Consider the following 13683-nt stretch of genomic DNA (forward strand, 5'->3'; position numbering starts at 1 on the left):
GACCGATCACAATTTCGTCGACACTTACACTACCTGCCACCCTGACGCGCCGGCCGGTGATGGCTACACCACATGGTGGTTCTCCAAGCACGCGCGCGAACGGAACATTGGGCTTCGACTCGATTATGTCTTCCTCGGTCTGCCGGATGCGGATTATACTCCTCGTATCACTTGCAATGTCCTGCACGAACTCCACGGCTCCGATCACGTTCCGCTGTTATTCACCCTACGCACCATAGTCAAAGAAACGATCCCCGAGTATCACGCCAAGATGTCGTCGTTAGTCAACGCTTCCCCGGAGTACGTTTCGCCCCTAGCCCCCCGCGACTCACCTACGCTCGTCCGCCAAGTCGCCGGCATCACTATCGAGTCGATCACTGCGCGATCCATACGCCCGACACCCATGCGCCCACTCAAGGTCGGCACCCGCACCTTCCAGGTTGCCGAAGATTTACCACCCGCGGTCGTTACCGAGTTAGAACAACTTCTTCACGAATACCACGACGAGTTCTGCAATAAAGACGAAGTGCCCCGCACCTTCAAGAACGTGCCTGAAATGAATCCGGTCTTGAAGCCCGACCATACCGGTCAACGCAAACTCCCTTTCCCGAAAACGCGCGCGCACAGCCCCAAGGATACCAAGGTGTTAAACGAATGGTGCGACCGGATGCTCCGGTGGGACAAGATCGAGCCGGTTACCGATCCCCCAGTGGTCGCTGCGCTGCCCATCGTCGTCTACAAGAATGGTGTAGCGCGGGTATGTGCGCACTTCAAGGTCAACAGCGAGATCCAAGCTTTCCGGTACCCCATCATTCCCGCTCACCTTACCTTGCAACGTGTCGCCGCGGCCGACCGCATCACGGCCTTCGACTTCCGCCTCGGCTATCATCAGTCCCCACTCCATGTCGCCGCTCGTTACCTCACCACCATCTTACTTCCGCGCGGGATTTATCAGTACAAAGTCGGACCCATGGGCTTCATCGACACGGGCGAATGGTTCTCCTTCCAAATCGACACCATGATCGGCGAAGTCAAGTTACTCAAGGACCACACCCACCTCTTTCGCGACGACGCTTACCTGTGCGAAGACAATTTAACAGACCACTCCAGACCCACACACATTGACCGCCTCCGCGCATTCTTGGAAACCGCCCGCACTCACAACGCTTCAATCTCCGAGCACAAATGTCTCTTCGCCGCTGGCCGGGTCCCCGCGCTGGGCAAACTCGTCGGCAATCGACAAATCGCGACCACCGCCAGTAAACTTGACGTCGTCGCCCAGTGGCCTACCCCACGCCATCAAGAAGACCTCCGTTCCTTCCGCGGTTTCATCGGCTTCATCTCGGACGGGCTTCCTGACTACGGTCTCTTGATGGCACCTTTGAATACGCTCCTCCGCAAAGAATTCGCCGATAAACGCAAGTTCCGCGCCGAATGGCTCCGCTCCCAAGAGTACTGTCGTGCCTTTTTAGATGTCAAGCAGCTCGCATCCGACAGCTTCGTTCTTCACGCATACGACCCTAATCGGCCGTTGATCATCGCCGCCGACGGGTCCGGTACCGGCGCCGGGGTTGTGGTCGCTCATTGTCTCGATCCCGCCGATGACTACCGGGTTACGGCCGACACTCGCTACGTTCCATGTGAATTCTTCTCCCGCACATGGACCGGAGCCGAGCTTCACTACGAACAACCCGAACGAGAATTGGCTGCCATCATTTTCGGGTTGCTGAAAGCGGAAGTCCACCTCACCTTCGAATTCTACATTATCACGGATCATCAAGCTTGGGTCAAGTGTCAGAACGCGCATACCAAGAATCGACGCATCCTCAAATGGTTCAACTACATCAACGCACTCCCTACCGCTGACGGTTGGCCGAAATATATCTTCCGCCGCACGGCCGCCCACATCGACGCCGACGCTCTCTCCCGTCGACCCGCAGCCCCGAGCGAACTTCTCACTTCCACGATCGACGATGAGCTGGATCTGACGCATCCGTGCCCGCTGAACGACATTCACATCAGCGCCAACATCAACCTCCTCACGCTCGGTTGGGAACCGTACGACTCCATTCACGCTTACCTCCGGGGAGATCACGCATTCCTTGGTACCGACCCGGCACACGCTACGCGCCTCCGCTCATTGGCTCACCGCTTCTTCATCTACGACGGTCGCCTCTATCGCCGCAGCCTTCCTCGCATGCCACCCCGACTGGTCCCCCGTTTAGAGGATGTCGCAGCCATCAAGCGTACCTTCCATGGCGACCATCCGGGCTCCTTCGGCCATCTCGGCGTCTTGACAGCGTATCAGATGATTGCCTTACGCTACTTCTGGTTCAACTTGTACAGCGACATTGAAGAGTGGGTGCGCGCCTGTCCAGTATGTCAGCTCCGTCAATTACGCCGCCCCAAGCAATACCAGCTGTTTCGCATCATTCCCCCGGCGCTCCTCTTCACGTTGTTAGGTCTCGACTGCGTCACCTACCCGAACGCCCAGATCGGTCGGTCTTCCCAAGTCTACGTCGGCTGCGTCTGCGTCATTGATTACCCGTCCGGCTACGGTTGGGCCTACCCGCTCAAGGCGTTCGACGGCCTCAACATCGTTCTCGCGCTCCGCGATTGGTGCGCTCGGTATGGTGTCCCAGTTCACATCGTGGTTGACAACGCGCAGTATTTTATTGAAGGCGCATTCGCGGCATGGGCGTCCAGGAAATCGATCGAGCTCGTTCAAACGTCGACAATGCACCCCATGGGGAATGGTCGGGCTGAGAAGTTTGTCCAGGACATCACTCGTGTTCTGTCTCACATCGTATTGCAACGGAACTTAGAAGCCAAGGTCGACCCCCCGGACCTGACGATTTGGCCCGACTGCCTCGATTCGGCGATGTACACTTACCTGAATCACGTCGCCCGGACCACAGCCGTTTCCCCCTACAACGTTGTATTCGGCCAGCATTGCCACGTTCCCGGACATGCGACCTCCGGCCTGCTCGACCCGGAAGCGCTCGACACCTTGCTCACTGACGAATACCGCGCCGACCGCGACGTCCTCCGCGCATGGGCTCTTCAGACCGCTAACCGCAACCGCATCCACGAAACCGAGGCCATCAACGCTACCCGCAAACCCCCGAGAACATATGCGGTCGGTGATTGGGTGTACGTTCATCGCAACGAGCTGGACACGACCTACGTCTCGACCCGCAAGCTCGTCAACCGTTGGACCGGTCCATATCAGATTTCCAAGGCTTACCCCGGTGGCGCCTATCTGCTCCTAGATGAACACGGGACCCCTGCTTTCAACTCGCGCCCTGTCAACCATCTCCGCTTAGTTCCCGCTCGAGTACGCCCTGCGTGGTCCGGCCCCGCGTTTACCGCCGACCTCCCACTCCCGCTCCATGACGACCAATTGGATCCCCCTCCCAACGCTACGACTAAAGAGATCAACAATGACTCTCTCTCCGTCCCTGAACCCATCCCGGACGACCTCCAAGTTTCCCTCGCCGTCCTTTCCGCGGCGCTTCCCTCAGACGACATCTCCTCAAATCCTTGCGAACGCCCCGTCGATCCCGCCCATCCTGTTCGCCGCAGGTGTTGACTCTTCCTCTTTCGACTTCCCGCCTTTCTCCCGTTCCGCTTTTTTCTCGTTTCGGTTTTTTCGCTTTCGCTTCATCAACTCGAACGATCGCTCGCCTCCGTCACCACGCGCCCGCTAATGCCCCCGGGACGGTCCGTCTATACCGCGTCAGTGCCTCTGCGTCGATTAACGTCCTTTTCTTCTTCTTTTCGGTTTCGGATCACTTGTGTTGCGTCTTGTTTCGGTTTCTCGTGACTCGCTTGGCACTGTGGAGGCAGGGGGAGGAATGTGGTGCGGTGAGGAAACAGGTCATATTGCCGCAACCCTAACTCCCTGCGGTAACCCTACCCCACTAGCTAGTTTATATCCCCAGTCACATGACTTGTTGTCGTATTTTTCTACTTGTACATATCCGCGCGCGACTGCGCCGGCTTTCTCTTTTCTTCTTTACCCATAATACATCTATATATCCCTGCCTACCTCAACGCGTCCATACCATGCGCTTACCTCATGACAGCATCCCAACAGTCAGTCAATGTCAATTCCCTGTCAAAACCTGACATCTGCCAAACCTCGCAGCCGCACGCAGCCGCGCTACCCCACACACCCACTGCCTTCATTTCTCCACGCAGCCGCACGTAGCCCCACCTCCCAACACTCGGCGCTTACAAACCCTTCTTCATACTTCCCCACGTACCCGCCCACAGCCTCAGCGTAGCCACCCCATCCCCAGTCTTCTGTTTCTATGCTTCCCCCACCCTTGGCGCTTCTCTTGGCTTCCCTCTCATTCCGCACCCTTCTGCTTCCCCACGCTTCCCCAGCCTTCCCAGAAAAGCATAAATAGCCGCCTCCCCTGAGCTCCCCACTTCCTGATCCCCCAGCAGATCAACACCAGTTCTTCCTAGTCTTGTTCTAGTTCTTGTTTCGGTCTGAATACCATTACCTGTCAACAACCTGCACCACAAGTCGCCTCTATTTCCGTCGGCTCCGCCCATTCTTAACACAGAGCCCATAACTCGTCAAGGACAGTCCGCTCAAGTCGTGTGAGGCGGGCAAACTCCTCTTCGGTTGGAAACTCTTCAAATGTCGCATACTTTGTAAACTGACGGACACGCTGATAATAGCGTCGCTGCTGCGCTCGGTTGACTCCGGCACGGAGATGCAGTACCACTTGCTTCAAACCAAGCCTTTTATTGACGTAGCGCAGAAACATTTGCATGAAATGCTCTTGTACGTTGACTTTGAGGTTTGTGAGGATGCTTGTAGCCGTGTACGCTGCGATCTGTTGGCAATTTCGCATGCGGATGGGGACGAATCCCTGAACATTACAGTAGTCTTGAACCCATGGACGCAACTCTTGCGCGATGAGCGGATTGCCATTGTAGCCTGGATTGTTGAGCAGCTCAAACATCACACTGATGTGCTTGTCGGTGATGTCCGGGAAATCGTGTAGAGGATGATCAGCTGTGGTGGGCAGACGTAGTAGTCAGGACATTGTTTTATGGGAAATTTACAGTATAGTGTACCTCAAAAACTCACCAAGGTAGTACTTGATAAAGAAGGTGGTGTGGCGCGCAAGGACATGAACATCGGCGATGAACGTTGTCAGGCGCTCCCTTTGGACTTGATTGTGATTTTGGATTTGGTGAAGGGAAACCTTCGTGCTGGCGTGTGTCTGCGGGCGGGGTCGTTGAGCTGGTGGTGGTGGCGGGGGTGGTGGTGGCGGGGGTTCATACACCAGGGGTCCACCCGGTGTGCTGGGAAAAAGGAAAGGGATGGGAGCGGGGAGGTTCAACGGACGCTGCAGACCCCTTTCCACAGGTGAAAGCCCTCGCTGCTGGTGCTGCCCGTCGTCATCGCCGGAACTCTCGCCAACCATGTCTGCAATTGCTTGGGGCAAGTGGCGATGGACAGAAGGTGGGAAATCGAATCGCGGGGGTTGCAATGGTGTGGCTGGCAGACGTATGGGCAACCGCGGGGGTAACCGGTGCAACGATCCTCCTCTTCCGCCGTGGTGTGGTAGCTCCGGTAAAGATGCCACAACACAGGTGCCCCTGGAGCGCCTGGTGTGATGGCATGATGGCTGTGCTGTGCCGAGACAGGTGTTGCAGGTGATTGCCGTGATAGCTGTGTGTCAAGAACTCGCGTCAGTGCCGTAGGCTGAGAGCGGGGAGGATTTACAGCCTGGCGCAGTTGTGGCGCAGTCGTGGCTTGTCCACACTGCTGCTGATCGCCGCATCTTCAAGACCACACTCTCCTCCTCTCACACGAAACGTCAAGCGCTCGCAGCTCACGCAACTCATGCAGAGCACACTCTGAGCATGGAAGCGTCAAGCGCTCGCAGCGGACGACAGCCCCCTGGCCAACGCCCACCTCCTTCCAGCTCAAGCCCGGCAACTCACGCAGAGCACGCTCTGAGCATGCTCAGCGCCGACGAGGTGAGTGGCTGCTGTGCAGCCGTGGGCGGACCGCCTGGGCTCGCGGTCCATGTTGAGCACGACCGCCGCTTGCGGGAGGTCGACCTGCATGGGCTGTGCTGTCTGGGCGTGTTTGTCTGGGCGTGTTTGCTATACGCTGACCTTGCGGTCCATGTTGAGCACGACCGCCGCTTGAGGTCGCCTTGCCTGGGATGCGCTGCCGTGCCGCGGCAGTGGTCGCGATCGGGCTAGGTCTGCTAACACCTTCCCTCCCCCCCTTCCCCTCTACCGCGCCACAGGCCACGCCCCCCGTCGCACCCACCGCGGTCGAGGCTCTTCTGATGGGCATGGGCGAGAGCCGCGCCACAGGTATCTTCGGCGACACGGTGGCCTTTTTGTATCCCCTGCTGGTAGACGCCGGCCTTGCCGCCGGGGACGCCAGCCTAGAAGACAAGGCCAAGGCGATTGGCCTTTTTTCAAAGAAGATCAAGCAAGACAACCCCACCCTTTGGGGTTGGTGGATCAATAGGCCAACGCGGTCCCGTCACCAGAAGAAGCGCGCCAAGCACCACATTGGGCTCCAGTCCGGCATCATCGCCGCGATCAGCGATGGCAGTCTTACCACGGCCGACTTCTTGGTGGACCCCCAGCCCTCCGCTAGCCGCCCGGCTGTTCACATCGTGGTGCCAATGCCCGCCTCGTGCGATGGCTGGGAGGGCAAGATGGTCTTTGCGGGGTTTGGGGAGAGGCCGGCGAAGGCGAGGGGCCTGGATGAGCTTGAGCAAATTGAACCACGGGCGGGGGCCGACATCTACATCCGCGACGAGCACGGCGCCCTTGTGGCCACAATCTCGTACAATACCGCGGGGCGTCGCAAACACGACCTGCGGCTGGGGCTCATGATCGAGTCCTGTGGATCCCGGCCGGCTGTGGTTCGATGGAAGGCCTCAAGGGGCACAATGCATACCCCGGGGCTTTGTCGTGGCAACAAGAACTCGGGATATGCCAGGGGGACATCGCACTATTCAATGAAAGGAGGGGCAGACATGTCCGCAAAGAAGTTTCTCGTCGCCACGGAAAAGGCCTTCACCAAGCGACTGCTGCTGGAGCTCGCCAAACGCAACCCCACCGCGGTGGCCTACCTGATGATGGCCATGCCAGAGGTGTACGGGCCAAATTCCGATGAGTTCCCCCCGCTGTTCGCCTCCACCAACCATCAAGTGGTCGTTCACTCCGACCCGTCGGACGACGGCGTAGCCGGTGAGCTGAACCCACACACAGGCCGCGCCATATGGAAGCTGACCCCCAAGGAGGAGCTTCCGGAGGAGCTTCAGGCCCCCAAGCTCTGCACGCAATGGGTGGCAGGCTACGCCGCCGCTCCGCCAACCGTCGTCGGCGAGTGGATATTTGCGCTGCCAGAGCAAGGCCTCTACTTGGTGCTGCAGCCCGACTGCATGTGGACGTGGATGTCTGACAAGCTCCACAGAACGGCGGTGCTTGACACGTCCGGCGCCAGTCGCCACACGGCTGTTGTGACGCTGCCCCTGGCGACGGCCGCGGCCATCCGGAAATACGGCCTCCCTGATGAAGATGAGGACAATCCGTACCCACACCACCACCACAAAACGACCGCGAACCCTGCACCAACATCGTCGTGCGCCTCGAACAGGGCAAAACAATACGGCTCCTCAACTTCCACGCAAAGCAAAGTGGTTGAATGAAACTATTAGCATATCCGAAGATCAGGTTCGTCCCTCCCCGTCTCCTCCCCATCCCCCTTCTTCCACTCACCCCTATCTATTTTCCAGGGGCAATAGCTCTTTGCCCTCCTCCCCCGCCGGGTCGCCATCTCGCGCTCTCGGGGTCACCACACCAACAACAAGCGCCGTTCGGGCCGGCGTGCCCATCGGCGTCAAAGCCGCCAGCTGCTCGGGGAATGTGCTTTGGCATCTTCGTGTGTATCGATGCTACAAAACGTCAAGGATGCGACAGGACCCGTTTTGAGGAGATTGCGCTCCACCTTGACCACCAGCGTCAGTTAGCTTACCCCGTGACGATAAACGGTGCACAGACGTCTGGTACCATGATCGGTGTTGGCTGGCGTGCAGGTACAGATCGTGGAAAAAGCATGGGGATCTACCAACCGCGAAAAAAGGATTCCGTCAGCAAGGAGAAGTGGGTCGCGTTACAAGCTGAGTTACCGAAGATCGAGGCACATTACGTATACTTTCTCAATAAGCTTTCGCCTTACCTCTTGTCTCGCATCAAAAAGCGGGCAAAGGAACTACGCGTGCCAAGCTTTTCACAAGCGGAATTCGGCAACCTCGTTGCAGACGACTCTCTCGCCAGCAATATCACCGCCACATGGGATGATTTTGCCAATAAATTCCACCGCGATAACCACACATCAAAATTCACATACGGAATCTGGCTCCCAGTATCGGACAAGACAGGCAAGCTGAAGAGCAAGGCGGATGGATTCGCCTGTCATGGTGGAGTCTTTGTGAATGCGGACTACCGTGTGTATGTGGATTTTGATGCGTGCGACGGCGTAGTCGAGATCGTTTGGCGAGGGCCTGAGGATGCACACGCAACCACATCATCCGTCAGAGGCCAAGACTCGAATCGCCTTGGGACCTCCGTTCAAATCAATGAGAAGCTGGCAAAACGAGTCAAGCGGTTGTTGCAGCTACGGGAGGAGGAGGGTATCAATGCCGCGGCGGGACGCATCCGTGGGGTTGCGGAGACTTTAGAGCGATCGGGCTGACTCATTCTGATTTGTATCTAATACCATAAACTCTACATATATACAGTATGTGTGTTTTTTTCGTACGCCGGTAGTAGTGTTTTTACACCTACAAGTCGTACATTTTACAGCAAAGAGAATAGATGGGGCACGGTGCCCAGGCACTTCCCGGTTTGACGTGCGGGGGACGAATTTCTCCCCAAAACCCATTGAGGGCTGACTAGTACAGCGTGGGGCGAAAATTGGTCCCCCGACGGCGTCGCGGAGAATAGATGTCAAGTTGCCAGTCACCAGTATCCCTCATATCGCCGCCATCTTTGGGTCGGATCGCGCACGGGGCTCTCGTAGCCCCTCATATTATCTCCCATATCATCAAATGCATCTCATTTACTATTTCGCCGAAGTCGGGTCTCGCCGTGCGCGATCCGGCGTCGTTGGGTCCAAAGATGTGCTGGATCATATGTATTTATTATCATTTATAATATACGTGTACGCGGTTTCGCCCGCGAAGGTCGCTCGCTAGCTCTCCCCCAAAAGGGGGGGAGCTCAGTGGAGCGATCAAACTCAGGCCTGCAATTGCTCCGCGTCTCTTATATAATTGACAGGCGAGCGGTGCATAATCAGCTCCGACCCATCTTTTCCCTTCATAATGGTTTGCTACATGCTAGATAGGTATGAGTTGCATGCAGAGCCTCCAAATATGCAGACATTGTAATTCTGAGGTGACAGGTCACCTCAGATATATTGAAGATTGCCAAAAAGAACAAGAAAGGATGAAGCAGGTGGTGAGACCCCAGCAGACCGCAAAGCCTGATGTATCTTTTTCCTTGCGCCTGCGACGGTTATCAAATATCGATGCTTTCATGCGCGCCGATATCCAAAGACCGTATCCGCACTCAGCTGCCGAGCATCTGCCTCCCGGAAAACAATGTCGTTTACATCAACCTCCAGCTTTTCCTTCATCCGAGATATGTGAACCTTTGCGGACTGCTTATGCTCACGTATCAGCTTTCGCTTCTCCTAATAACGGATAGAGGAGCATAATCAGTTACGCAGGTACAGCAGCGGCGCGGTAAAGAGGATGTATCCACCTCGGCATGAGCCTTCAAAATAAGATCCTCCTCTTTCTCAGTTTCCTTCAATCGCTCGGTCAAGATCTCCAGCTGATCCCGGTAGAACTTTTCTTTTGCTTGCTGCTTCTTCTTGATCTCTGAGATGAGGGCTGATTCGGACTCCTTTTGCAGTTTACGACCCTCTATAATGGCTTCCCGCTGCTTTCGCTGATAGTCTTCGTACAGGAACTTCACCAGCTGAAAGAAATGACGAACGAGGAGGGATTGGTGTGTGTTCCTATAGGCTTCCTCCATCTGAAGAAAGACGTTGTCGGATTTACCTGCTCATCCTTGTTCCGCAACTTGATATTGTACCGTTCAACGAGTTCTTCCGCTTCCCGCTTTTGCTTTTCCATCGCCGCCAAGCGTCGTCGTCGTTCTTGTTGTGCGGCTCTCCCCGATTGCAGGGTCGCATTCTCCTTATGTTGTTGCCGCTGAACTCACTGTAAGTACCGGGATGATCACCACATCTGTGGCCAAGAGCCCTCGCATACCCGTAAAAAGTCCGATGCAGTCGATTCCGCCAAGTGTTTCAAAGGCCGAAGCTCATCGATGGCCTGTCCTACGGCCGCTTGCTAGAAGGATACAGTCAGCACCTTGCCACAACCTGTCTCGGCCCAGAAGACGAGCCAGTTCCCAACATACCTTCTTGACCTTCCTCTTCCATAGCCGGTCATCAAGCGCCTTCTCCCACGTTCCAAGCACATTATTCCGAGTTCGCTCCGAAATTGTGGTTGATGATGCAGCCGCTGGCAAAGTTTCCTCCACTTCGCGCTCGAACTGCTCGAGGTGTGCTTCTGCTGGCACAAATTCCTCTTTCGCATGATTCGAGCTTCGGCGGGGCGAGCTTCCATGAAAAGAGCTCATGTCCCCAGAGTCGTCGTGCCGATTCCGCATTTTGGTTTTCACAGTAGGTTTTGGCGGTTCTCGTGATGTTTGGCCTTTTGTTTTCAGGGTCGGCTTTGGAGCGCGTACGTGTGATGCTGCCCGCAGCATATTCAGTCTTCGCCTTTTCAAAGCCCTGGTATACGGTGTGTCTGTCGCCAGAAGTTTCAGCAGCGACTGTCCTTTCTGATAATAAGATTTTAGAGCTAAGACGAACTCATCCGCAGGAATCTCGACGCACAACGCACCGTTGGTGTAGCTTTGCGTCTGGTTCCGACAGGCTGCTCTCGATGTGATACTGAGGATTTCTCGCGTCGCAATGATGTGCCTAAGCTGGTGTTTGCATTTCGTGTGCGACCAGATGTACTCGTAGCCTCATTGCCTTGACTCTGAAGGTATTCCGAAATGTCGTCCGTCACTGTCGTCGCAATGTCTGTCGCGGAGCCTGCTCGCCGCCTTCGCTTTTTGGGTGGACTGTGAGATATCCCCGGGGGTGGTGGCGCGAGATCCTCGTCCGAGTCGAACTGACTCTCAGGTGCAACCTCCGAGATCCCCGATATGTCTAACTCATGCTCCAGAGTTTCCGCATAATGCCCCGAACTATTGGATGGTATCCCCGCCGGCTGATCATTTTCGTCATCGTCGTGGTCAAGATCATCAGTCTCAGGATCCGATCCCGGCGCGTCGTCAGTTTCATAGTCTTCCTCCGACTCGAACGCCCCTTCAGAGTTCCCGGCCGCTTCCCTACTGAGGCCAGACCTATCTGCCGCTCGCTCGTTGAGGTTCTCGCTTCCACGCTCAACCACTCTGCCCAGCTCTCTGAAAATCTGTATCAAGTTGGCCACCGTAGCTGTGTCTCCTCTCACAACTTTGCTTGGTATGATGTGACTCAAGTCGGTCCGAAGAACAGTTTTGGACAGCTCGCCAATGACAAGTCGAACGTTGTGCAGACGGCCCTGTTCTGTTGACGCCGGTGGCCCGCGCAATAGTCCCGGTATGCGGACTTGGAAGAGACCTATTTGGAAGGACCGGTTTATCAGAAGGAGCCAGTCAATGGGCTCTGGAACTCGAAGGCCACACCTTCGTAAAGAGCAACCCATATAGCCGGAACACACTCTTTCAAGGTCGCTACTGTGATGGGCACCCCGATTTGTGCCAAAAGCTTGCTGACTATGCCTGGTAGATCTGCAAAGGCGAGCGAAGTTAGCCACAGGTAGTGCGATAGATAGCGGAGAGAACAACTCACCTTCTTCTGCCTGGCGATTTTCCGAGCTACCCTGCGTTGCTCTCACATTACGCCGCATTCTGCCCGTTCGACCCTGTCGGTCTTTGTTCTTTCGCACCAGAGTGCCTCCATGCGTTTTGAGGACCGTCTCGCACACGACGCGACGTGAGTGAGCAAACGCTTTCAGCGGAGTTTAACGCTGAGTTCAACGGGTCGATAACTCCGAGGAACGCAAACTTCAATATTCAACGAGTCCTTTGTGTAAGGATAGTGCATGTAACGGGAAGCATCGTCTGCAGGAGGTTTTCCGCTCTCTCCCGCAAGTTCAAAGCTTTCGGCCACTCAGTGCGAGAGACCCCGACAGCTACTTATGAAGGCATCGGTACTCGTGTTTGAAACAAAGATGGCTTCATGATGGCCAAAGCCGGCGTGGCCCGTGTACGCTTGCAATCTGATTATGGGAAGGAAGAAGTATCGGGCCCTCCTTCATCGGCCTCCATACAATCGCCCTACGTACAGTACGACCCCTAATCGCTACATATACAGGGCAGACTACATATACACATACAGTACATACATATATACGCCGGCATCCCACAACACGTTCATATACACTGAGGGTATATGAACGTTTGATGACGCGTGTGACGGCGTCACATCTAGCTGTCACACTTAAGAGGTGTGACATGGCGTCACATACCATCGAACGGCGAGGAACCACGTGCAGACGCGTCTTTGTCATATTAAATGGAATAAAACCCCAATAAGCGAAGATAACGCGCTGTCGCTTTTCGCTGTCAGTCCGCCGCTCCATCAGCCGCTTATCAGCCGCTCTCCATATCACGCCCCACCCACCCCCCGCTTTCCCCCAACACTTGCTTGCATATACTGTTGTTTTTCGCACCCCCATACCTTCTGTCCTTGGGAAATGCTTCAAACTGCGCCATTCATCCGTAGCGATCTTGCGAGCATGTCAAAACGGACAGAAGGGTCGTAGCGGTCTTGGGGCAGCACGTTTCGGCAGCAAGCACGTCAGAACATCAAAACGGACAGAAGGGAGGGTAGTAGTAAAGGGTAGTAGTATCTTTGCCTTGCCATCCTTTCGCACCCCACACCTTCTGTCCGGGGGAAAGGCTAGAATATGCACCATTCGTCAGTGGCAGTTTCGGCAGCACGTGAAAACGGACAGAAGGGTCCGTCATATTACAGGAGTTCTGGAGAGGATTAGTCTCCCGTTTGTCAGAGAGGCACATAGCAAGGGCCGGAAAAGAAAAGGGTGAATGAAAGGTGAAAGGAGTGAAAGGTGCAGTGGAGAGAAAAGAAAAGGGTGAAAGGTGAAAAGAGTGAGAGGTGCGATGCGGTGGAGAGATAAATGAATTCCCCATGTGAAAAGTGTAAGAGTGAAAGAAAGGTGTGGTGGAGAGATAAACCAATTTCCCCATGTGAAAGGTGCGGGTGCGGGGCTGAAATGAAATGGAATGAAATGGAATGAAATGAAATATGTCCGGGTGAAAGGTGAAAAGAGTGTCCGGGTGACAGGTGAAAAGAGTGAAAGGTGCGGCGGAAATGTCACGCCTCACCCCCAAACCTTTCACATGGTGGAGAGATAAACGAATTCCACATGTGAAAGGTGTGGGGGTGAGGCGTGACATGTCCGGGTGAAAAAGTGAAAAGAGTCAAAGGTGCGGTGCGGTGGAGAGATAAACGAATTCCCCATGTGAAAGGTG

At 55.5% G+C, this 13683-nt stretch overlaps 5 protein-coding genes across 5 annotated transcripts; 2 read left to right on the top strand and 3 right to left on the bottom strand.

Moving 5' to 3' along the window:
* Nucleotides 1-2131: 2131 nt before the first annotated feature.
* Nucleotides 2132-2650, top strand: EV422DRAFT_482527 (uncharacterized protein; the record flags this gene model as incomplete). Its single annotated transcript, XM_053067326.1, has 1 exon — nucleotides 2132-2650. A coding segment is annotated over one exon (519 nt), but the record flags the coding sequence as incomplete, so codon positions are not given.
* Nucleotides 2651-4568: 1918 nt separating this feature from the next.
* On the bottom strand, nucleotides 4569-5450 carry EV422DRAFT_617115 (uncharacterized protein; the record flags this gene model as incomplete). Its single annotated transcript, XM_053073994.1, has 2 exons — nucleotides 4569-5035; nucleotides 5111-5450. 2 exons carry the CDS (start codon nucleotides 5448-5450, stop codon nucleotides 4569-4571), a joined length of 807 nt encoding a protein of 268 aa, XP_052929592.1.
* Nucleotides 5451-6200: 750 nt separating this feature from the next.
* Nucleotides 6201-7709, top strand: EV422DRAFT_563927 (uncharacterized protein; the record flags this gene model as incomplete). Its single annotated transcript, XM_053072136.1, has 1 exon — nucleotides 6201-7709. One exon carries the CDS (start codon nucleotides 6201-6203, stop codon nucleotides 7707-7709), a length of 1509 nt encoding a protein of 502 aa, XP_052929593.1.
* A 1486-nt stretch (nucleotides 7710-9195) lies between these two features.
* Nucleotides 9196-10645, bottom strand: EV422DRAFT_154944 (uncharacterized protein). Its single transcript, XM_053064916.1, has 5 exons — nucleotides 10492-10645; nucleotides 10341-10417; nucleotides 10128-10280; nucleotides 9826-10044; nucleotides 9196-9754 (listed from the first exon to the last, which is right to left on the bottom strand). The coding sequence occupies exons 1-5, from the start codon at nucleotides 10511-10513 to the stop codon at nucleotides 9596-9598; spliced, it is 630 nt and encodes a 209-aa protein (XP_052929594.1). The 5' UTR covers nucleotides 10514-10645; the 3' UTR covers nucleotides 9196-9595.
* A 173-nt stretch (nucleotides 10646-10818) lies between these two features.
* Nucleotides 10819-12200, bottom strand: EV422DRAFT_154894 (uncharacterized protein). The gene is made up of 3 exons (XM_053064915.1): nucleotides 11978-12200; nucleotides 11812-11916; nucleotides 10819-11746 (listed from the first exon to the last, which is right to left on the bottom strand). The coding sequence occupies exons 1-3, from the start codon at nucleotides 12033-12035 to the stop codon at nucleotides 10938-10940; spliced, it is 972 nt and encodes a 323-aa protein (XP_052929595.1). The 5' UTR covers nucleotides 12036-12200; the 3' UTR covers nucleotides 10819-10937.
* Between the last annotated feature and the right edge of the window lie 1483 nt (nucleotides 12201-13683).

This window comes from Fimicolochytrium jonesii, assembly GCF_025526975.1.
Source record: "Fimicolochytrium jonesii strain JEL569 chromosome Unknown EV422scaffold_2, whole genome shotgun sequence".
Taxonomy (NCBI): domain Eukaryota; kingdom Fungi; phylum Chytridiomycota; class Chytridiomycetes; order Spizellomycetales; family Powellomycetaceae; genus Fimicolochytrium; species Fimicolochytrium jonesii.

What these genes read in the sequence shown, in the direction of transcription:
- EV422DRAFT_154944 (XM_053064916.1), bottom strand. Translation starts at nt 10,513, where the DNA reads ATGGAAGAGGAAGGTCAAGAAG. An exon ending in CTGCATCGGACTTTTTACGG is followed by an intron (nt 10,281 to 10,340) that starts GTATGCGAGGGC and finishes CAGTGAGTTCAG; the next exon opens with CGGCAACAACATAAGGAGAA. An exon ending in TGCGGAACAAGGATGAGCAG is followed by an intron (nt 10,045 to 10,127) that starts GTAAATCCGACA and finishes CATTTCTTTCAG; the next exon opens with CTGGTGAAGTTCCTGTACGA.
- EV422DRAFT_154894 (XM_053064915.1), bottom strand. Translation starts at nt 12,035, where the DNA reads ATGCGGCGTAATGTGAGAGCAACGCAGGGTAGCTCGGAAAATCGCCAG. An exon ending in AAATCGCCAGGCAGAAGAAG is followed by an intron (nt 11,917 to 11,977) that starts GTGAGTTGTTCT and finishes TCGCCTTTGCAG; the next exon opens with ATCTACCAGGCATAGTCAGC. An exon ending in ATGGGTTGCTCTTTACGAAG is followed by an intron (nt 11,747 to 11,811) that starts GTGTGGCCTTCG and finishes CCTTCCAAATAG; the next exon opens with GTCTCTTCCAAGTCCGCATA.